Source organism: Misgurnus anguillicaudatus, chromosome 2 (genome assembly GCF_027580225.2).
Source record: "Misgurnus anguillicaudatus chromosome 2, ASM2758022v2, whole genome shotgun sequence".
Classification (NCBI taxonomy): Eukaryota; Metazoa; Chordata; class Actinopteri; order Cypriniformes; family Cobitidae; genus Misgurnus; species Misgurnus anguillicaudatus.
The window spans coordinates 13,948,611-13,972,044 of NC_073338.2; the positions used below are offsets into that span (position 1 = coordinate 13,948,611).

At 37.1% G+C, this 23,434-nt stretch overlaps 2 protein-coding genes across 5 annotated transcripts in view; one reads left to right on the forward strand and one right to left on the reverse strand.

Moving 5' to 3' along the window:
• The window catches only part of dis3l2 (DIS3 like 3'-5' exoribonuclease 2), a 30,511-nt gene extending 24,323 nt beyond the window's left edge, over positions 1-6,188 (reverse strand). Inside the window, exons 1-5 of one of the 2 annotated variants that reach the window (XM_073873051.1) lie at positions 6,037-6,188; positions 2,797-3,444; positions 628-764; positions 497-550; positions 244-345 (exon numbers count right to left, since the gene is read on the reverse strand). In XM_073873051.1, coding sequence (XP_073729152.1) covers positions 244-345; positions 497-550; positions 628-764; positions 2,797-3,424 — 921 coding nt within the window. In that variant the 5' untranslated portion in view covers positions 3,425-3,444; positions 6,037-6,188. Of the gene's footprint in view, positions 1-243; positions 346-496; positions 551-627; positions 765-2,796; positions 3,445-6,011 lie in introns of both variants that reach the window. The other variant, XM_073873053.1, reaches the window with a different exon arrangement.
• A 2,153-nt stretch (positions 6,189-8,341) lies between these two features.
• On the forward strand, positions 8,342-22,206 carry mier1b (mesoderm induction early response 1b, transcriptional regulator). 3 transcript variants are annotated; one of them, XM_055201510.2, is made up of 14 exons: positions 8,418-8,461; positions 9,133-9,198; positions 9,280-9,304; positions 11,774-11,919; positions 12,942-13,136; positions 13,874-14,003; positions 14,164-14,228; positions 14,326-14,398; positions 16,362-16,513; positions 16,673-16,754; positions 18,057-18,151; positions 18,294-18,421; positions 21,303-21,430; positions 21,510-22,206. In XM_055201510.2, the coding sequence occupies exons 4-14, from the start codon at positions 11,821-11,823 to the stop codon at positions 21,791-21,793; spliced, it is 1,431 nt and encodes a 476-aa protein (XP_055057485.2). In that variant the 5' UTR covers positions 8,418-8,461; positions 9,133-9,198; positions 9,280-9,304; positions 11,774-11,820; the 3' UTR covers positions 21,794-22,206. The 3 variants fall into 3 exon arrangements, with proteins under 3 accessions (XP_055057484.2, XP_055057485.2, XP_055057486.2); XM_055201511.2 differs by lacking the exon at positions 8,418-8,461 and adding an exon at positions 8,577-8,962; XM_055201509.2 differs by lacking the exon at positions 9,133-9,198 and having other exon boundaries at positions 8,342-8,461.
• The last annotated feature ends 1,228 nt before the right edge of the window (positions 22,207-23,434 follow it).

A 23,434-nucleotide genomic window follows, 5' to 3' on the forward strand; every position in this document is an offset into this window, starting at 1 on the left:
TGTTGAAACATGACGCTAAAACTTTTCTGAAATAATCTTTGCTAGGTAACATTTAGCCATGGGTTATGTAAGGCTTTCTTTTTGTTCCAAAAACTACAAGTCATGAGTTGACGGCTACAGAACATCAAAGAAGGTTAAAGACACATACCCACGAGCGTGTAGGCCTGTCTTTATAATATGAGCACATCTTGCTGTTCAAGTTACTAAATCTGTCAAAATCTGAGTCAATTACGATAAAAGTACCTTCCATTGTTCAGCGGGGAGAATTCTCACAACAACAACATCTCCGTTCAAAGACCTGTTTCGGGCTGCAATCCCATCCAAAAAGATGTCAGCTGCCCCATCCTGCAACAAATGATTTAAAAGGCACTGACACAAATGAAAGTCATTTATTAAAACGAAAAAAAAAAAACTAAGAACAGAGGAGAGTGACTTGTAACGTATGTAACTTGATCGTTTTTTAAAGTGTATGTTCAGGAAATGATTCAATACTTACTGGAGATGGGATGTATGCTTCTTTATACCTCTTAGGATTTATTCTCAATGCGCCCTTGAATAGAATGATAAAAATATTATGAAAATCTTGTCTATGCAAGGTTTTGTCTATGTAGGTTTTCATGTATTTACTTGAATGAGTTCGCCTCTCTTCAGGCCGGCAGACACGTTCTCTGTGGACATGTACTGTTCGAAGAGTTGCTTCCTTGACCCTTTACCACCTTTGGTCTTCATATCTTTGTTGCTTAGTTGTAAACTTTCTTTTGATACTGTGAAAGCAAGAATGCCATTAAATACTTTTCTTTTAACATAGTATTGCAACACAGGTTCAAGTGCTATGACATTTGAAATACAAGGTAATCCATTTACTTTTTAAGTCACAATCTTTGGCTTTAAACTTGAAATAACACAACATTAATATATAAATAAATAGAAATATTCAATCAATCTGAAAAATTATGCCTTTCACTTATGTAATTGAAACGTCATAAAATATGAACGTAACTGTAACTAATGCACAACATCAGTCAATATTTTTAACTCCAGTATAATTTCTGACACTGCTTTATACGACTAAAACGGACATTAACTGAACCTTAACTCTTTCCCCGCCATTGAAGGGTCAATTAAGAGAAAACATTTCCCTGCCAATGACCCTTTCCTGATGAGTTTTTATGTTAATATGTAATTCCGCTATTATGTAATTAATCTTACGTAATTTATTTAAAAAACGGAGTAAAAATGAATTTAATTAATTTACAAAAGTGCAATTAAGCTTTTTACTCAAAATTTTGTATTTTTAAAGAAACCTTCCCATATTTAAAAGGTTATAAAAAGAGAACGAATGAAGATGGGACAAAAGTTTTTTCCCCCGTTTTGTTTGTTTTTTTGAACAAAGAAACATCTCATTTGATATATTTGTATGTTTATATATTTATAGAAGAAAATTTCCCTGGAAGGCATCTTTTTTTTTTTTAAATAGGCTAGCGGGGAATAGGGCTGTCAAAAGATTAATCGCGATTAATCGCATCCAACATAAAAGTTTGTGTTTACATAGCACATGTGTGTGTACTGTGTATAAATATTATGTATATATAAATACACACACATTCATGTATATATTTAAGAAATAATTGCATTTAAATACTGTATATACATTTCTATAATTTATATTATATATAAATATAAATATTTTATATATAAATATAACAATTTTTTCTTAAATATATACATGATTGGGTGTGTTTTATATATAAATAATAATTATACACAGTACACACACATATATGTTATGTAAACACAAACTTTTATTTTGGATGCGATTAATCGCGATTAATCTTTTGACAGCTCTAGCGAGGAATGAGTTAAAGTCCCAATAAAATCAAAACTGACAATTCTTATTTTTATGTAATATTGCAGTGTTTATTATAAGCAATTTATCCATGGAAGTCTTTTTTTATTCATGTGCCCTCATAAACCTCAATTAAAATCTGAAAATGTACTTCCACCCTCGTGGCAATCATTCTCTGTTGATGTCAACTAGGGCGGGAGCATCCGTTAACTCCGCCCCTTCCAACTTTCAGTCTGCTGCCAGTTCCATTTCTGAATAAAACTCCTACTTTATATCGAATCAAACCAAAGTGTAAAACACAAGCCACACCCAGTATTTTTCTCATGTGATATTACCAGTTTTACTCAGAAATACGTCACAACACGGAAGAAAAGTCGATTGTGACTTCCGGTTCATGTGGACTTTAATCTTGATATTATAAATGTGAAAAAATACAAAAATTAAATCATACTGAAACACTAATATTGAGGGTAGTGATTTCACCACTCTTTGACTTCTTGAGGTTACTGAAAAATCTAGGTCCGGTTTCAAGGCTTAGATTAAGCCAGGTTTAATGCCTTAGTAAAATTAAGACATTTAAGTGGCTTTTATAAATGAGAAACTGTGAAATCAGGCCCCAGGGTTTAATGGCGCTTTTCCATTGCATAGTACCCCACGGTTTAGTTTAGTTTGGGTCGGGTCAGCTCACCTCACTTTGGCGTGGTTAGCTTATCCATCGAGTTTAGTAACACTTCGGAGTGGGAGGGATTATAGGCGTGTTGTTATATTTGCGCTGCCTACTGCTGTGACATCATACAAGTGAGAGCGTCGCTGTACATTCCGATACATTTATTTTATTTCCAAAAACTAAGCCGACCCAAACTAAACCGTGGGGTACTATGCAATGGAAAAGCACCATAAGACAGGGCTTGGTTTAGAAAGAAGACTTGCTCTTCAATTTAATGAAATACCTGGAGTCTGAGCAGCTTTTTTGTTTGGTGTATTCCCAGCAGCCATGGCATCAAATTCAGGGCCACATGCCCCCTTGGTTTTTTTGTCTGAATTTCCTTTTGATTTTTTCTTTTTTGATTTTTTTTTAGACTGTTCCTCTGGGGCGCTCAACTGTAAAGCATCACTTTCCTCAGATCCCACTAGATTCGCTTTCATGTCTTTCTTGCTTCTCTTCTTTCGCCGTTTTTTGGACTCTGCAACCTTTTGCAACTCTGTTGTGGCATTCTTTTCAAGCGCGCCAGGATTCTCGCCCTGGTCTTCAGTGTGTGCGGCTTGATGTCCCACTTCATCCACTTGTAAGCATGTGGATGTGTTGCCCGTCTGCCCACCCTGCTGAGATGGCAAGCCATCACTGGAATAAGATGACTCCGAATTTGCCTTTTTTCTCCTGGTAACATCATTAACAGACCTGCTATCCGATGTGCATGCGTTCTCCCCTGCCTGCGCTTGCTGCTTTGATCGTGACTTGTCGTTTTGATGCTGATTCGGAAGTCGGCCATGAGCCTCCTTCTGGGATCTGGGGAGGTTTTTTCCACCTTTTCCATGTCGGGGTTTAGAGGTTTTCTTTACTTTAGGTAAAGACTCCATAATCTCTGTTCAAATATTGTCTGTAAGAAAGAATAGAAGTGTCAGTGGTTCCATTAGGCTAAAGGAAAAAAGTGACCCTGTCTGTGAAACCAAGGCTAAAGTCTTAATCTAATGATGGAGCATCAAAGTTTAATACGAGTCATTGATTTTAACCTTTGACATGACCTTACTCAGTCAATATCGAGGTTTTTTTTTACAAAATGTTCTTTACACTATGTAAATGACAATGTAGAAAACAGTAATTCACAAACAATGACTTTAGCTTTTCAAACGCAGGGTCACATATAGGTTTTAATAATAATGCGAAGTTATGCAAAGCATCACGTTCCTAGTTCTAGATTACTCGCAGGATTTAACTTTGTGTCATGCAAATTTTTCTTTGAGTTGAATATTTTAACTTTGAGGCAAATAGCGCGTTTCTGAACGATTCGCGTCATTCACATAGCCCAACGCAAGTTTGCCTCTATTTGCATACTTGCATTGACTTTGTATGTAATTTACTTGAATTTGCGTTTGGCGTGTACGCCCCATTAAAAAATATATTGGTAAAACTTTTACAATCAGGTTGTGTTTGTTAACATTAGTTAATGCATTAGCTAACATGAACTAACAATAGGGGTCTAACGATACATTGGCCGATGATACTTGCTATGCTTCTCAATGAATTACGGTGAAATAGCGCTACCAAAAGCCAGAGGGCGCTCTAGTGCAAAAACTAATAAAGGCCGCAGAAGAAGAACCATTATGCTGTGTTTACACCAGCCGCGGTGGAGGTGGCAAGTGCGGGTGATCTACACATTAAGTAAATGCAAGACGCGATTAAGCATCCTGTGGCGCGTTCCGAGTTGAAATTTCTGAACTTCGGCGGATTTCTGCGCCGCATTAACCAATCACGACCTTGCTGTAGTAGTGATGTGATTACAGGAAGCAAACGGGGCTCACCAGAGTCGCAGAAGCCTCTCCCATGATGCAGATTTCCGCGTAAATGTCTCGAATGACTAGAATTTGAAGCGCGGCTTTCACGCGAGAATGAAGCGAGTAAACTCAAATGTTCAAGCGTCCAACTACGCGCAAATAGCGTGTTTTTGACGCCTCTACCGCGGCTGGTGTGAACGCAAATTTACACAAGCAGCTCCAGAAAATGGCTTAAACATATATTTATATTAGGGATGCTCTGATCGATCAGCCGGCAGATTGCCATCGGCTGATAACGGCATTAAATGACTCAATCGGTACTCGTAAAATTTGCCGATCTCACGAACCAATCTTTGTGTTTACGTTTGTCATCACAGCTGCAATTAAAGACCATTTTTATGCAGTGTAAGCATTTTTATAACCCGTTGCTCATGTGCGACATGCATATTTGGAATTCTCCCTTTGCCTTCACAGAGATATGTGTATACTATTTTCTATAAGGACGCACGTAACACGTGTGGTTTCAGCAACCAGCCACCTCAGCTTCACCCACGTCCCGCCTTTTTACCAATTTTCGGTTATCCGCGAGTGATGCGTGGCCATGATGGCGATGGCAGGCTCCGCCCACATTTGACTTCACAAAAGCTCTTCACAAACCTATGGGTGACGTTACAGACCCTTTGTCCATATTTTTTACAGTCTATGGTAGTGACGAACAAAGAGGCACAGAGGAGACCAAAACAAAATGCCAGTCACGAATAAGAAGTCTAAAACAAGGATTCTAAAGAAAATGGCAAAGGATTTCGATATAAGAGGACATTGAGTTAAAAACGCACGGTTCTTGTGAGAGTCTATTCTCACCAAATCATCGTACGCTACATCCTAAGCTGACACTCTGGTGAATGCGCATCGGCCATTACCGTAGGCTAGTTATTCAAATCTTTCAAGTTTTAAATATGGATATTTTTCTTTTCAAAATCCAATTGATTATCCTTCCTCAAGAGGCCTTTATTAACCTTCTGAGGCAGTTTGGATTACTTATGTGAAGGATGAATGTACCTTTTGGCCTTTAAAATCAGAAGTTGTTTCATGGTGGTTGTTTAATACAAGCTTAATGTTTGGAAGAGCCAAGACATTTTCTAATAACTTTGTGTTCGACTGATAAAGGATGTACATCGAGGACGGCTTAAGGGTGCAGTAGTATTCCTTTAACATTTTTGACAGAATTTCACAATTTGATTGATTAAATGTCTAGGTCTGGGACAAGAGTAAACCATAGATTCTTGATATAAAAGGCATTTGAAAAGCAGCAATAAAATGCATAGTAAACAAGACAGTTAAACTGCCCATGATAGTGAAAAAACAAATTAAATAACACAAACATTACATTTTGCCAGAACATATTTGGGCACTATGGTCATGGTGACATAATGTTTACCAGACTAGTAACTGTTAACTGTAATGTCACACACATAACATCGCAAAAAAAATGCGGCAAACGAGTGTACGCAGTGTGCTTTAAACAGATATTATCTTACATAAAGCTTTACACATTACCGCAAGACTTTAGTATGAGTCACACTACTGTTGACAACGAGCTAAACAGCTACATATTGCCATGACCCTTAGGATTTAAATAGCCTATATTTTTGTGTTTTTAAAGTATACGTACACAAAAAAAGAAATGTCGGACTCACCGCCTTTATCTGGGGGTTTGGGTAATAATCTGCTGAAGTAGACCCCTCACAGTACACCCCGGACAACAACACCACTAGAAACGCGTTTCTCTTCCGGGTCTCTTAAATGAAGTGTTGCTGGTGCATTATGGGAAATGTAGTTTTTTTGCCAAAAAGCAGTGAGATTTCAAGTTTTCATGAGAAAAAGATTTGGGAAAAACATTTTTTATTTTTTTTACATGATCTTAGTTATTTAAATACGAAACATTACCTAAATTACGCATAGAAACTTAAAAATCAAATAGCAACACCTTGGTAACCACCATTGCATATTTTCGTCAAAAATTGTTTAGCCTATAACAGTTTGTTAAATTAAAGAATATAGAAACACCGACTCCATTTTAGAATATAACTTTAGTGATTATAAGCAAAACAGAATAAATGTTTATTTTTCATTCCTAAGTTAACTACCAAATGAAAGTCCCCATTAAAATATCCAAAGAAAATGAAAATACTTTACAAGATGTCACTATTTAAATAATCGTGACATCATAGCTGGATTATAAAACTCGGCGAGGAGTGGGCATGTGTGATCCAGTCTTTATTCATTATAGTGTGATAAGTTGCAACAGTCGCAGGGATGGATATGATATACACACTGATCTGCGGACTGTGCATGCTCAGTCTGTCACTTTATGCAAAACCAGTCACCACAGTCCAGGACAAGGTTTGTGTCTTTTTACGCAGAATTTGTCTGGGAGAAAAAAAATTATTTTTTACTTTTTATTGCATATGTGATGCAATTTGGCAATGTTGTGACTTCATATTTAACTAAAACAAGATAAATTAATGTCATTCTTTAGTGTGCCTTTTAAAAACAAGGTATGGTGAACATGATTGCATACTTGTTTCTGGCAAAATCTGAGATAAATTCATAATCTCATAATGATCATCTTTTGTTTCAGTCTACAAAATCTGTCTCGGCAGATAATCGGAGCGCGAGACCTTTGAGGAATGAAACAGCGGACGCGCGAGGACTGAACAGGTCGCGCGCTGTCAAGGTACCGCACGAGCTGAGCACGACCGACAAGGGAGCGAAACAGCGCCCGACATCGAGCGATCAGCACAGTCTACGCAAAAAACAACCCGTCAAAAACAGAGATAAACGGAAAAATTGCTTCGGTTTCAAAATGGATAGGATAAGTGATATAAGTGGAATGGGCTGTTAAGAGTGACTGAGGTGCTGCAGAAATGCACTAAATGCCCTACGCAGCATGGACATAAATTAACGAGCTGTTGGGACATTACAGTGGTAATTTACATTATTTTAAGGTTCATCATAGATCCATCTTTTATTCATGATTTTTTTTTTGATCTAAGGCAACTTGCTTGGATATTTAAGCTCTTGACAGAAAGAAAGGTGCTATTTATTTTTACATTTTTCCAAACTGTTTGGAATACGAGTTGGATCAGCCCTAAACCAAATTGTGAATCTTGACTAGTAGATTATTTGTAATATTGTCTGCTTTGTATATTGTTCAGGGAAAATGTAAATGTCACTTCACTGTGGATTAAACTGATATAAAAAAAACTCCAAAAATGAGTGATTTCTGCAATTCTTGTTGTAAAGTATTGTTATAAACTGACTGTTGTTGAATCTTTGATTTAATGATGTTAAATTAAAACAGTAATCTAGATGAACTGTAAAAAGTTTAAATGAGTGATACATTTTATATTTCTATTATTTCATTATTTCTCCCTTTTCCTTTCTATTTAAATGAACCCTAAACTGCAGGACATTTTTAAGACATATGCAGCAGACAACCCACATAAACATCCTTTATGCCATTGTTGAAAACAGATTGGTATAATCAAATGTAAGATGCTGAAATGGAGATGATCCATTTCTATTAAGTTTCAAGTAATAATCATATTTAGAATGTGTAAAATAGTAACATTCAAATAATGTCAATATATGAGAATAAATTCTTTAATGAAAACAATGTATCTGTCTATTGTGATACATTATTAATATACAAACTGCATGGTAAAAGAATGAACATTAACTGGTTTTGAACTAATTTAAATTAAAACAGCTAGTTTAAATTTAACTTGTAAAATCACGGTAGAGTGTATTATACTTCAGAAAAAATAAATCAGGATGCTTATATTATAAGTTTAATAATGAACAAAGTTCAGTAATTATTTCCAAAATATAATCACAGGATAGTCGTATCACTAGCTTGGATCAATATAACTGCGCAAAGTTTAGACTTTATATTGTAGAGAGAGAGAGAGAGAGAGAGAGAGAGAGAGAGAGAGAGAGAGAGAGAGAGAGAGAGAGAGAGAGAGAGAGAGAGAGAGGCTGAGGTTGGATCATCCGGGAACTTCCGCTAACTCCGCCCACATTCCGCTGACCCTCAGCAGCGCTGTAAATATGGCGGAGGTGAGAAGGAAATTCATTATTTTCTTTCAAATAAATAACATATTTTTGCAGTTATATAAAAAACTATTTTTGTACAGTGTTTTTAAAAAAATAAGTTGTTCGTATATATTTTATATTAAGTTGTGCGGTATTTTAGGCGGTTAGACGCGTGAAATTCTTTGAAATTTTATTTCTGCAAAGTTAATAGCAGCTAGCTCGCCCTCAGTTAGCCAGATACTCCTCTTATAATTTTATTCACATTAACTATCTTTATAATATTTACACAAGCACTGACGTTTGTGCTGATTATTATCGCTAAATCATGATTTTACGGATTATTATTTTAAATCCCATCTATATTTTATGCTGAATTTTATACAGATGTTTCTAATGAATGCTAAGCAAAACTGCATATCAGTTAACTTCCACTCTCGCATACACACATAAACACACACAGCATCTCTGATTCATCGTTTACCAGGAAATCTTCAACATTGGCATGTTGTACAGTTTAATATTACGGTAGATATTTAGTTCGTAAGAAACAAAATGATAAAGTTTTTTTTTAGATGTTTCTGGTATCTTTGTGTATGATTCATTTGTGCATTTTATTAAAAATATATTTTTGTCTTCATAAGCTTTTACCAAAATGTAACTTGCTCTGAAAAAACTTTCCTTCATATTGACTTCAGGGGTTACACAACTGAACACCCTTATAATGAAATACATTACTGATCCATTTGTTTCATGATTATCAGGTAATTTTCAGTCAGGTAAACAACATATGATCATGTAAATCGGTGTGAATGATTCAATTTATGTCTTTAATTGTTTTACAGCCCTCCTTGGGGAGTTCAAGCCCAGGTAAGACAGTTAACCTACTTTACCTGTCTTGGTAAAACAGATGTTTATACTTTGTATCCAAAAATCATAGCTGATATTTTTGTTAATGGCAGATTTATAAAAAACAAACTTAAGGATTTTATCTAAAGATGAAATAAGTTACACTAGAAACAATAACTAGCCTTTAATGCAACAATTAAATGTAGTCATCATACCATCGTATGGGAAAAATAGGGACTTACTAATAGGAGTTGGTTAGATAGTTCCTAAAAAACTGTTCGCTTTATAATAACCAATGCATCTTATGAAATGTATCTAGTTTTTATGTGTTTCATCTGGAAGAGAGTTCAATATAACAATTATGAGATGCATACTATGAACATTTGTAGCCCTGAGATAAACCTACGAGGGAATAAGAACTGCAACTGATGCTATTGAACACAATGAAAAAACTAGCTCTTGTCATGATGACGTTTAATTTAGATGGGCATGTATTTTATTTAAAAATATTTTATCCTGTCTTCAAACATAACTTTGTGCACTTTGCTCAATGTTGGCTCTTAAGACAAAATGCTCTCTCATATCAGAGTCACTTTGGATAAAAGTGTCTGCTAAATATATAAATAAATGTAAATGTACAATACTTTGATAAAAGAATCCATATAAATTAGAAATGAAATTTGTATAGGCTAATAATTGTATTTTTTATCATTATAATATATTAGTATTTGTATAAACTTGCTTAAATATATAACTTTTAAGTAGTTAACAGGGTTAATGCATTTGTATGCACACTTGTATGCAAAAAGAGTCTTTTTAACGGGTTATATTTTTGCCACATAACTCCTTTGCGATAAATTACTACAAAGAAATCTAAATCTTATAAAAAGAGGACATGCAAAACAAAATTAAAAGATTGTCAGATAAAACGCAATAAACGCAATTTAAAACAAACAATGAGTTACTGCCAAAATCAGTATTGTATCAGGTCAGTATTTAAAGGTAAATTCTTAATTTTAAGCAAAATACAATATCAGCTGTGTTATTCTGTCATCTTTTCTCCCTTTTTTCCCAAAACGCAATAAACGCCATTCCTCCTTTTCTGCAGAATGCAATAAATCTGCTCAAAAAAATCACAGCGCACCATTCCACAATCTTAGTTTTCCTCACCTACTTTGTACTTCCTGATCAACAAACAAACAAAATCAAAATAATACTTTAATGGCATTGATAAACCTTTAATGGTTTTCTGTGACAGGAAAGAAACGTAAGCCATTAACATATAATAATTTACGCGAGAGGCACTCGGGAGACGGAAAATGCTAGTTGCTTGTTTCCCACACAGCATCAAGCATCTGTCATGCTAACACATTGACCCCAGGGGATCTTATGAAAAACTTTCCATTATTTTACGCGAAGCCAACGAAATCGAGAAGGACCAAAACATTTTACTTTCTTGGTATAGAAAACATGTTTTTACAGAAATCAATCAAAATGGATTTATTGCATTTTGGAACCAAACTCTTCATATGCAATACTGACTTCAAGGTCCCGTTCTTTTTTTGTTTTTGAAGCTTTGATTGTGTTTACTGTGTGCAATATAACATGTGTTCATATTTCACGTGTAAAATAACGTGGTATTTTTCACACAATTTACTTATCTGTATAGCGCTGTTTTCACTGTCCTCAAAACGGGCAGATGTCGTCCTTGTGCTATGAAGTCCCTCCTTCAGAAATATGCATTTAGTTCTGATTGTGTAGTTTGTTTAGTGTGTTGTGATTCGATAGCAGCTTAGCAGAGCCGTTTGAGCTTATAGCTGGCGACTGACGTATTCCTGTGGGTGGAGTTTAGTCAAAAAACTGTCATTAAAGCAGGAAGTAGAGGGCTATAATCCAAACCGGCCGTTCGCTGTAGGCTTTGAAAGGCGAATTCTGTTAAAGAAAATACATCGCCGTGCAGTGAACTATGAGCTTTATCATACACATATTATTATGCTCTAATAGCAACATTACACACTAACTAGGGTTTAAAAAACGGGATCAGAAAGAAGTGACCTTTAATATCAATCAATCGAAATTGATAATGATTGGTACATGTGATGATGACTATTATTGTCCCAAAATTTCTTGCATGTTCACACTGTACACCAGTGGTTCTCAAACTTTTCCCGCATGCGGGCCCCCCTTGTGCACGGTGCATTCCTTCACGGCCCCCCCAAAGAAAATTTATGACAAAAACTGTTCTAAAATGTAACATTTTAATTAAACAAAACATATTAGGTTATACAAAGGAGTGCTGTTGGTTAGTAGCCTTATTTTTTTTTAGGTTTAATTACACAGAATTCATGATAAATGAATGTTTTTAATAAAATGTCATAAAACTGGGGCCCCCCTTGCACCATCTCGCGGCCCCCCTGGGGGCCCCGGCCCCCAGTTTGAGAACCACTGCTGTACACTGATTGCATTGTGGGTTTTTTCCTGTCTTTTTAGGAGTTTCGGTTGGGTCAGATAACGTTGACTTTGAGCCCTCAGCGGAGATGTTGTTACCAGAATATGAGGATGATCAGACCCCTGAAGATGAGGAGCTGCCTGAAGGAGATGCTAACTTTAGCAATGAGATAGAAGAACTTGAAAAGGTTTGAAAGTGTGCCACAGATGATCTTTATTCGGTGATAATGTTTAGACTGCCACTCTGATACTGACATCAGATGCAGAAGATAGCAGGCCATTGAAATGAAGTGTCGAGTTACATAGCACATAGGCAAGATTGCCTTAAACTGTCTCTGAGCATGATTGTATCGCTTTACGGTGACAGCTGAAGTTGAGAAATGTAAACAGTCACATAAATGATGACAGCTTTTTCTGAAAATTGTAACTGACACAAAATGTCTGATGTCTAGTATTGCGTTCACACCAGAAGCGAATAAAGCATTAAGCGCGAGTGATTTACATGTTAAGTCAATGCAAAGACACAATAAACATCCTGCAGCGTGAATGGTGCTGCACAAATTGTGCGTTTTGGGCACAATGTGCGAGTTGAAAAATCTGAACTTTGCCAGATATTCGCACAGCGTTAACCAATCAGGAGCTTGCTCTAGTAGTGATGTAATTACGATGTAGCGAGCGGAGGCAGAAATACAAAAACAAGAAGGAGGACAAAATCCTTGTAGCTGTATGACACATCTTCGTACATTTATAGAATGTATATATATATATATATATATATATATATATATATATATATATATATATATATATATATATATATATATATATATATATGACTACAAGCTAGCTGAAGCCTGCAAATTGACATATTCGCATCTGAATTTTACACGCGAATAATGCAAATGTCATGTGCGAATGAAACGAGTTAACTCAAAATGTGCAAGCGTCCTACTCCGCGTAAATAGCACGATTTATTAATTTCATTCACTTCTGGTGTGAACGCACTGTCAGGACACTTTTTGTCAGTAAAATCTGTCCGTAGTGTCATTTTTCCAGAAGTAATTTTTTAAAGATTAAGTTGACTAAAATGCAGGTCATGTTCTCTTTGTATTTCATGTATTTCGACTTATCTCGGTCTTGACAGGACTTGATTCAAAAACTGGATAATGATGTTAACGCACAATATATGACTAATGTCTGTGAACTGCAGGAGGGGGAAATGCCCATCCAGGAGCTTCTGAACCTCTATAGATATGGTGGCAGCGGGTCGCCAGAGGATGAAGAGGAGGAGGAAGATGAGGAGGAGGATGTGGATGGAGATGGAGATGAAGACGATGATGATGAAGGAGAGGACATAGATAACGATGAGAGCAGCAGAAGCACTGAAGAACTAAAGAAGAACAAGGTTTGTCCAATGAGGAACTTTGATGTTAAAGGGACACTCTTTTTTTTTGAAAATATGCTCATTTTCCAGCTCCCCTAGTGTTAAACATTTGATTCTTACCGTTTTGGAATCCATTCAGCTGATCTCTGGTCTGGTGCTAGCACTTTTAGCATAGCTTAGCACAATCCATTGAATCTGATTAGACCATTAGCATCACGCTAAAAAATAACCAAAGAGTTTTGATATTTTTCCTATTTAAAACTTGACTCTTCTGTAGTTACATGGTGTACTAAGACTGACGGAAAATTTAAAGTTGTGATTTTCTAGGCAGATATGGCTATGAACTATACTCTCAAACTGGCGTAATAATCAGGGACTTTGCTGCTGTAACATGACTGCAGCAGGGGAAGTGATATTACTCTGTGGCCGAAAATAGTCCCCTGCTATTGAAAGTAACCAACTATTTTTGGACTAAGTTTTAAATAGGAAAAATATCGAAACACTTTGGTTATTTTTTAGCATGATGCTAATGGTCTAATCAGATTCAATGTATTATGCTAAGCTATGCTAAAAGTGCTAGCGCCAGACCCGGAGATCAGCTGAATGGATTCCAAAATGGTAAAAATCAAAGATTTCCATATTGATGATCCATTATTGCCTGAAACCATAATCAGTAACAAGGTTTTCTCTCTATTATCTACATGTTAATATCAGATCCAGACGGCTTGACGTATGTGTGTTTTGCATATTTTTTGTAGGAAGGTGGTGGAGGGAAGATCTCCAAGGGTCTGGCAGATAAGAGTCACTCCGCTGATGGTCGAACATGTGCAGTAAAAGCCTGTAACACATCTGAACTCATACGTTCTCAGAACCGCAGTTACTTTCAGAGTAAGGGACTCCTGCTTAATCTAACATGTGAACTGTGCCCTGTTTTGCCCGCATGAAAGCCCCCAAAATCATCATGTGCTTTATGTTGTTAATTTATATAAAATGTTATTTGTGCTAAGACATCTGTTGTTAAAAGATGACTTGTTGAATTGCTGTTAAGATAATGAAGTAGATGAGGAATCAGAGGAGGATGAAGACTATATTCCCTCTGAGGACTGGAAGAAAGTAAAGACTGTTACACTATTTTATCATCATAACCCTTCTTCACATCTTCTCTGTGTAAGCTAGGATGTAATGTTTGATGTGTGTGTGTTCTCAACAGGAGATCATGGTTGGGTCCATGTATCAGGCCGAAACACCGTCTGGACTGTGCAAATACAAAGAGAACGAGAAAGGTACCCTTTACCTGTAAAGATTGGATAAAAACACTAAGGGGTGGTTTCCTGGACAGGGCTTAAGTCAAGACTTTGAGTTGTCTGAAAAGGGGACATTTCACAAGACTTTTTTAAGATGTCAAGTAAATCTTTGGTGTACCCAGAGTACGTATGTGATGTTTTAGCTCAAAATATCATATAGATAATTTATTATAATGTGTTAACATTGACACTTTGTGAGCGTGATCAAAAATGTGCAGTATCTGGGTGTGTTCTTTTAAATGCAAATGAGCTGATCTCTGCACTAAATGGCAGTGCCGTGGTTGGATTAAAGGGCGGTATTATCCCCTTCTGACATCACAATGGGAGCCAAATTTCAATTACCTATTTTTCACATGCTTGCAGTGAATGGTTTACCAAAAGTTAGTGGGTTAATCTTTTACACATTTTCTAGGTTGATAGAAGCTATGAGGACAGTGAGAACACTTAAACTTGGAAAAAGTGAAAATAACTGAAAGCAGCTTTCACTGACATATCATACATGTCAGTAGTGTTTTTGTAAGGTCTGGTTGTAAAAACTACTTAAATGTTCTAATATAACAAAAACCTAGTCCTGGCTTAATCTAAACCTTGTCCGGGAAACTGCCCGTATGTGTTCCCACGGGTCCTTGAAATTCTTGAAAGTTTGTGATTCTGGGGGGGGGGGGAATTCAAGGCCCTGGGGCGTTTTTGAAAATATACATACATAGATACAGGTCATGGAAAGTGCTTGAATCTATTTTATGCAAGAAGTTCTCTGGAAAAAAATCCATATTATTCCCTGTGTAGTGTAGGATAATATCATAAAAATTCTAGACTTTTTAACCCTGGAGAACCCACGTGTCAAATTTGGGTTCTCCAGGGTTAAAAACTAGTGCTAAACTGTTCGCTTTAAATGTTTATATATTCTGTATGCGAATGTTGATTCATACCAAAATGCTTTTGTGCATATCTGTGTATGACACATGAAAACATATGTAACTGTTGTTCCCTGAGAAGGGAACGAGACGCTGCGTCTCCCTTGCCATACTTTCTGCGCCCCTGTAATGTCGTCTTTGGCAATATTTCAGATAGCGATATACTTCCTGGCTCCCGCGTCACCCTGTCTTTGTCGTTAAGCCTCACCATTGGTTGAATTTGATATACACATTCAGACACACTTACCCCTGTAAGCATCCCCAAAGTGTCACCACAGTGACGCAGCGCGAGTTCCCTCGAAAGGGAACTGTAACAATGTATATATAAATGTCACACGATGTAACCTTGCTCTCACTTGAAATGTAGTCCTTGAATTTGAGGGTATTGGACCTGGAAAGTCCTTGAATTTGAAGTTAATAAGGTGTGGGAACCCTATGGAATAAACAGTGACAACTTTGACAACAGTACGACTTCAGTCAAAACAATATTGTGGGTGCTTTTTTATATCCTATAATATCTTGATATAGTTTTACTACTATAAACATTTTTGGAGGGGGGGCATGCTAAAATTAATACAATACATCTTTATGTTGTTTTGGTCTCACGGGTTGCACGCGAAAACAAACACGGTGTGATCAGTGTGCTGAGATTAACAAACGCATGACTTGTATGAACCAATTCTTACATGAATCTTTCGAAACGGTTTTAAGTCGTGGGTTTTAATAGATTGGTGATAAACTGTTAATCAGAACTGCTAAATTCTGATTTAATGGCAAAAACTATGACTAACATTTTCTGATTTTTTGGTACACACTAAACCAATGAAATTCCTACCAGTCGTACCATGATGTTATTTATTTTACATCTAAAACACATATACATTTTTTTTACATTTCAGAACTGCGGTGTTAAAGTGTTAAACGGTATTTGTATAAGATTAATGTTTTAGCAACATTTGTTCAGATGTTTTCGAGACAACATGATACACATGTTCAGTGTTCTGAATCTTGAACTCTATCGTTCACAGTGTATGAAAACGACGACCAGCTGCTGTGGAATCCTGAGATCCTCCCTGAACACATCGTGATGGAGTTTCTCACAGAAGCTTGCCGACGGACGGGAGAAGAGACGGGAGTAGATGCTATTCCTGAAGGATCCCACATCAAAGACAATGAGCAGGTATTCAAGACCTGCCTCTCGTCTCAGTGATTCTGTAATACATTATGGGGCGGTTTCCTGGACAGGGTTTATCCTAATCCCAGACTTAAATGCATCTTTGAGATTCCTTAATTTAAAAACACCTTAATACACAATACAAACAGTGTTTTCTGCCCACAGGCTTTATATGAGCTGGTAAAGTGCAACTTTGACACTGCAGAAGCTTTACGAAGATTGAGATTCAACGTTAAAGCAGCCAGAGGTGAGAAGTCAGTATTATGTCATTTATCTCCATACGGACTACCGGCACATCCGAACTTGACTGTAAATTTCGTCACCGCCCCTTTTTGGTTGACAGAAAAGCAGCCCTTCCATTGGCTTCCATTCAAAATAGCGGAACAAAGCAACATTTTTACACAGCCGGCAGGCGTAAATAACTTATGAAATCACTCAGATTAAACACGTTGAGTATTTATCTGTCCATCCTGCCTGCCACAGAGCGCGAAAGGTACATTAACACATTTAATTTGGTCAATATAAAAACATGTCCCTTTCATTCTCACAGCGTCAAATTTGTGTAACAACGCCATCCAGTGATTGCTGGAAATATCGCTAAGCCAGTTAGTCGTATGGCTGGACGGAAAAGTGCACTCATTACTCTAAATATAAAGACATAATAAATAAATACGAAGTAACTTTCAAATACGAAGTAAAATCATTCACTTGCTTCCCTGTTGACTCGATGAGGTACGAGTAAAATGTCCGGGTAAGACACCTCTGGCCAATAGGGAGCGTTGTTACACAAATTTGATGCTGGGAGAATGAAAGAGACATGTTCTTATATTGACCAAATTAAATATGTTAATGTATCTTTCGCGCTCTATGGCAGGCAGGGTGGACAGATAATTACTCAACATGTTTAATCTGAGTGATTTCATAAGTTATTTACGCCTGCCGGCTGTGTACGAGCGTTGCTTTGTTCCCGCTATTTTGAATGGAAGTCAATGGAACGTCTAGTCTGTTTTCCCCCAAAAGTGGGCGTGAACCTGTTCAGAGGCATTCTATGACGTTGCGCCGGTTGTGCGTATTACTGTCATTACACATCTCTTCTTCATAAAGAACAACAATACGTTATGATGGCATTTCATCATTAAACCTAAATGTCATCTCTCATTACTTAAAGGTACATTGTGTAACTTTTAGGAGGATCTCTTGACAGAAATTTTTGTCCTGTGGCGGCTACCGTAGCTTCACTATGCGTTACGAAAAAGAATAGTGAACTGTGGACTGAGCCGTTGGTTGCAATTCGCAATATCACACCTAAATGCTGTTAAAATCTACACAGTAGACCTTTAACATCCTAAGAAGCATTAAACAATTTTTTTTAACATGAAGCAGTGTAATTGTCCACATTTGTGTACAACAGGTTTCAGTTACACAGAATTAAGTATTATTGTGCAAACAAAAAAAAAGTGATGTCCATGTATGTGTATTGTTTGTTCGCTCATATAGATTTGATGTATATGGGACAGAATAAGATGTATATGATTGGTCTTTTCTACAGAGGAACTGTCTGTATGGACAGAGGAAGAATGCAGGAGTTTTGAACAAGGCTTAAAAGCGTATGGAAAAGACTTTCATTTCATCCAGGCCAACAAGGTACGGCTACTAGAATGTACTTTTTTTCATTAAAAAAACTCTTTAATCGTGGAGTTTATAAACATGCCTATGATACCTCTAAATAACTGCTAGATAAGGGGAATGTAAACATCTTTTATTTGCTATTTTCAAACTCTTTCAGGTCAGAACGCGGTCAGTCGGGGACTGTGTGGCTTTTTATTACATGTGGAAGAAGTCTGAGCGGTACGATTTCTTTGCACAACAAACTAGACTTGGTAAAAGGAAATACAACCTTCACCCCGGAGTGACGTAAGTGCCTCTGTTTATTATTAAAACCTTAGTAGGCTGGATTGGTGCATCACAAAACATTTTATGTTTGACAAAAGAGAATTGTTGAATTTTAAATTTGAAAAGCTCAGATGCAAAAGCCACTAAATGCTGGAACGATTAATCATGAAAATGCGCGTTTTCTCAATGAATGAATTTGAATGAATTACGGTGAATTGCTGCCACATCCAAAAGCCAGAGGGCGCTCTCGTGCAGAAACTCCAATTGTGCCACAGAAGAAGTAGCATTACAAACGCTATTCCAGGAAATGTCTAAAAGAATATTTATATCGCTGTTATTCAAATTGTTTCAGGTATTTTCATGATAATAAAGAATATTTTGAATGTTTTTGTTTAAAGAGTGTTGTTTTTTTAAATGCCCGTTATAAACGACTCCGACTCATAATGATTTTAGATCGATAAGGACTTCTTACTGACCAAAACGCAATAGTACACGCACAAGCTGTGCATGAAACACAGAATCGCAGCCTTGCGATTCAGAATCGATTTTAGACAGGTCGGGACACGCGATTTATCGTTACAGCCCTACTAAATGCCACCTCAGTCAAAAATGAGATGATGATGTTAACCGAATGTTCGCGGCACATATTATACGTTCATCAGATACTTTTGAATCCACTTAATCCCGCCCTCAGGACATAATTTTTGCTTAAAACGTAAAGTTCATTTATTTTCACTGCAGAATAATTAATTACCAACAACGTATTTAAAGAATCGTTTTGGAATCAAAACGTTAATCATAGAATCGGATCGTGAAGTGACCAAAGATTCCCACCCCTAGTAGGTAGCGAGTCTTATTACAATAAAACCCGCCCCTTAATCTGCACTCTTCAACCACGCCACTGCAATTTAGTGCAAAGATAGAAATAATTGAGTACAATTAAGTTTTAATTTCAACAAACCACCATTATGGCGATCAGTGTTTGAATTTCATCAGCTCATTTGCATTTTAAAGGACACACCCAAAAACAGCACATTTTTGCTTATACCTACAAAGTAGCTATAATAAATTATCTGTGGGGTATTTTGAGCTTAAACTTCACACGTGCACTCCAAAGATATTTTTACATCTTTAAAAAAATCTCATAATTTGACCCCTTTAAGAGGGTTTTGCAGCGAAAGACAAATTGTTAAATACCTGTGAAATGACTAAAGTGACATTTGCCAATAAAGTAAAATTACTGAACCTAAACATAAGAGCCTGATATAAAATGTCAAGTGCACTTAAAAGGTTTGGATCTGAGCTCTTCATTTATTGGCATGGTATATGTAGGGGAGAGCAGGGGCGAAAGTACAATTTTTCAGAAAAGCGTAATCTTAAAAGATAATGTTTTAGACAGAGATATATTTTGGTGTTGGTCAATAACTCACAAGTGTGGTCCATCAATACCAGGTGGAATTCTATACAAATGTAAAATGACTTATTTTTATCAAATATACAGTACTATGACTTTGTTTATATGTTATGCTGCGTTTACACCAACCGCGTTTGAGGCGTCTACTACACCTAGTTTGCTGCTTGAACAGTTTGAATTGCATTCGCATGTCTACAGTGAAGTAGACGCGTGGAAATAGCAAGCATTTGATGCGCGTCAGAGGCAAAATCCGCTTCTTGTGGGAGGGACAAGTGCTATGTGGTTGTCTGTTTTTTAAGATGGCTGATGTTGATTGTGCATTTATCGAGAGTTACCGGTTTGTATTTGGTCACCTTACTATATGGAGAAAATAAACGGCGCGGGTCGATAAACATCACGTGACTCAAAAGTGAAATGTGTATTTACAACTTACCAGGTTGCCCGATGTCCTCACTGACACTCTTCCAAGCGAGCTCCTTTTTATTCCTGTCTCTATAGAAATAAGAACTTGTGTCGTATAGCTCTGGATAACTGCTCACGGACAATATCAAGCGTTCCTTCATGTTAAATGAGTGACTCCGCGGCACGAAAATCCGCCAAAGTTCACATTTTTCAACTCGGGCGTCAGCCGCAAATTCGCATCAAACGTAAAATGCACAAAAAGCACCATTTGCGTGTACCGCACAGACACTCAATTCGCGTGAAGTAGACGTGCGAATGAGGCAAAACGTGTATACAGCACCGTGCTAAACGCATCATTCGCGCCGCGAGACCTCTAGACGCACATCAATGCGTCTTCACATTGACTTTACATTAAAAACACTCACGCTTGATGCCTCTACCGCGGCTCTTGTAAACGCAGCATAAGTGCAAACATATTTTGTCGTTTATCTTTGCAAAAAATAACGAATTACATTTTCATTTTAAATTTCAGTTTCATTAAATGTTTCAAAAGAAAACCGACAGTACAAACTTGAATTGTTGAAAATATTTTTTTTTTTACAAAAATATGTACACTATAAAAATTTTATGAAACCAAATGAGAATAATACCAATTTCCAATATAATGCAAGAGTATTAGCAGCGGGACAAATGTAACAAGTGTTACTTTCGTCCCGACATGAACTCCTAACATTTAAACTCGATTTACTTTTATTTTGAAAAACTCTGAGAAAGCAAACTTCAGGATGTTTTTGAGTACTAAATAACCTGTACTGATCAGTACTATAACACACAAAAGCAGAAACAAAACGCTTTATAAGAAAAAAATTACCGCTTTAGGAATTTACTTAGCATGGATTAAAACAGCTTTCGGAACCTACTGTGACAAAATAATGCGATATTTGTCAGCTCTGTCAAGAGTTTGTGTGCTAAAGATGCTGTCATAGTTTGGAATGCAAATGTAATCTCTGAAAAAATCGCTTTGTTACTTTCGCCCCGGTTCTCCCATTTCTCTACTGTAACCGTGTGTCTTGTGCTCTCTGGCAGGGATTACATGGACAGACTGCTTGATGAGACAGAAAGCACTACATCCAGTCGAGCAACCACGCCCTTACCTGCCCCTTCTAGTAGCAGCACCAGCCAATCAGAGCGAGAGGATACCAGCGGTCACAACGGTACAGTACATAATGCTGCAAATCAATGATTTCAGTTCACTTTGTGTTATTTATTTTGGTTGTCTGGTTTCTAATGAAGGACTCAACAGTCATAGCTCCAGTGCAGAATCCACACAAACACTAAGCAGTATGAACGAGATGAAGAGCGAGTCCCTTCATTCGAACGGAGCGGACAGCGTACCCACAGATCATCCGGACTCTAATGGCTGTAAACTTACAGACGCTCTTAACGTGGACACTAACGGCTCTGTGAAACGCCAGCAGGACTGCCAGTCTCCCGACAGGCCGACAAAAAAGTGCCGGACAGAATTAGACACGCCGGTCCAGGTTGAGATGGACGCTTCCAGAGCGAAGGAAGATTAAACGAGACCAAAGTAGAAAGCGGGGAGACGGGACAGCGCTGTGACCCCCATCAAACCCTAAACCCAAAGCCAAGCTGCTCCACAAACACCACTCTTCAGCTCCAACTCTAGTTTTTTCACAAAACTATTTTACAGAGAAATGTATATTCTTTTTGTAACGGATTTTGTCTGATATTTTTGTACTGACAAGATATTTATATTTTTATTAGGACGTTTTGACAATATGCTGTAAAAGCCATTATGCATTATTCATAAGGATGATTGTTGTTAGGCGTGGCCTCCTGCCTTGAGGGCGGGGTCAGTGTGCGTCTCCATGCACATCAAGCTGCATTTTTGTCCTGTGCTTGACGGAGGTGTATGGTACGCCCTTAACAGCTGGTGTAGAAATAAATAAGATGATAGATTCACTCCCAAGCTTTGCTTTTTGTGTGCTTGGAAACTTGCTTGCACTTGTTTCCAGTCACTAGGTGAATTAGTGGCTCCCCAAATTAAAGATGAATATATATATTTTGCATAAAGAAAAGGAAGACTTTTCTTAGCATTAAGATTTATTATTATTGTCCCAAATTGTCATGATTATACAGATCTTTTTAATGTGTGTCCTGATTTTCATTACACTCAAAAAATGCTGGGTTATTTTATCCCAAAACGATGCAAACCAAATTAAAGGGATAGTTCACCCAAAATTGAAAATTCTCCCATATTTGTACAAACCTGTGTACATTTCTTTGTTCTGGTGAACACGGAGGAGGATGTTTTGGGGAATGTTTGTAGCCAAACCATTCATGGGCCCCATTCAATATCATAGTATTCCATTTTCCTACTGTGGAAGTGAATGGGGCTCATGATCGATTTGGTTGCAGGCATTCCTCAGGGTGTCTTCCTTCGTGTTTATCGATAAAAGGTAATGGATACAGGTTTGTACCAACATGATGGGAGAATGTTCATTTTTGGGTGAACTATCCCTTTAAACAATCTAAAAAAGGGCTTCCTTTATTTAATTCAAAATGTATATATCTTTATCTCCAAATGAAACTTTACATGTACTTGACGGTTATTGCGAGATTCACCCAACTTCATTCTTGTGGGTTTTACCTCAATCACCACATAAGATGGTAAAATGTCGTATAGATTTGTTAACTTGCACACAATTCATGCTTTTGATAATCATTGTAAATGTATTTAAAGTTTTTCCTTTCAAGTTTTTGTACATTGTAGATACACAGCTGATGATTGTGCGAAAACGTACATCCTTGCGTTTAACAAAGCTGGATGTTTGTATCAGACAAACGCTAATCGTGACTGATCACTAACAGGTTTCTCAATCCGGTATGGCTATCAATGCAAAATCAGACATTTTATTTCTAGAGCCATGCTTTCACGAATCCTGTTTAGTGATGGGAAGATCCTGTGATCTCAGATGCCTTAATTGAAATGCACACTTACGTGCAGACCTTTAAATCTTTTAGAGATCTACTATTCACTGACGAGTATATTGACCCACCCGTTGACTTGTTTACTGTTAATTCTGTAAAAAGCGTTAATCTTTAAAGTGGTACGTGTGGGGTGTACTGCATCCCCTCGCTGATCAGAACTTCCTGAAATCATAAATAGGATAACTTCTGAATTCACACTGGCCCAA

Bases quoted from the DNA above. Each gene is read 5' to 3' on its own strand.
- mier1b (XM_055201509.2), top strand. The intron at 9,305-11,773 runs GTAAGACAGTTA...CTGTCTTTTTAG, and splicing joins CTTGGGGAGTTCAAGCCCAG to GAGTTTCGGTTGGGTCAGAT. The intron at 21,431-21,509 runs GTACAGTACATA...TTTCTAATGAAG, and splicing joins GGATACCAGCGGTCACAACG to GACTCAACAGTCATAGCTCC.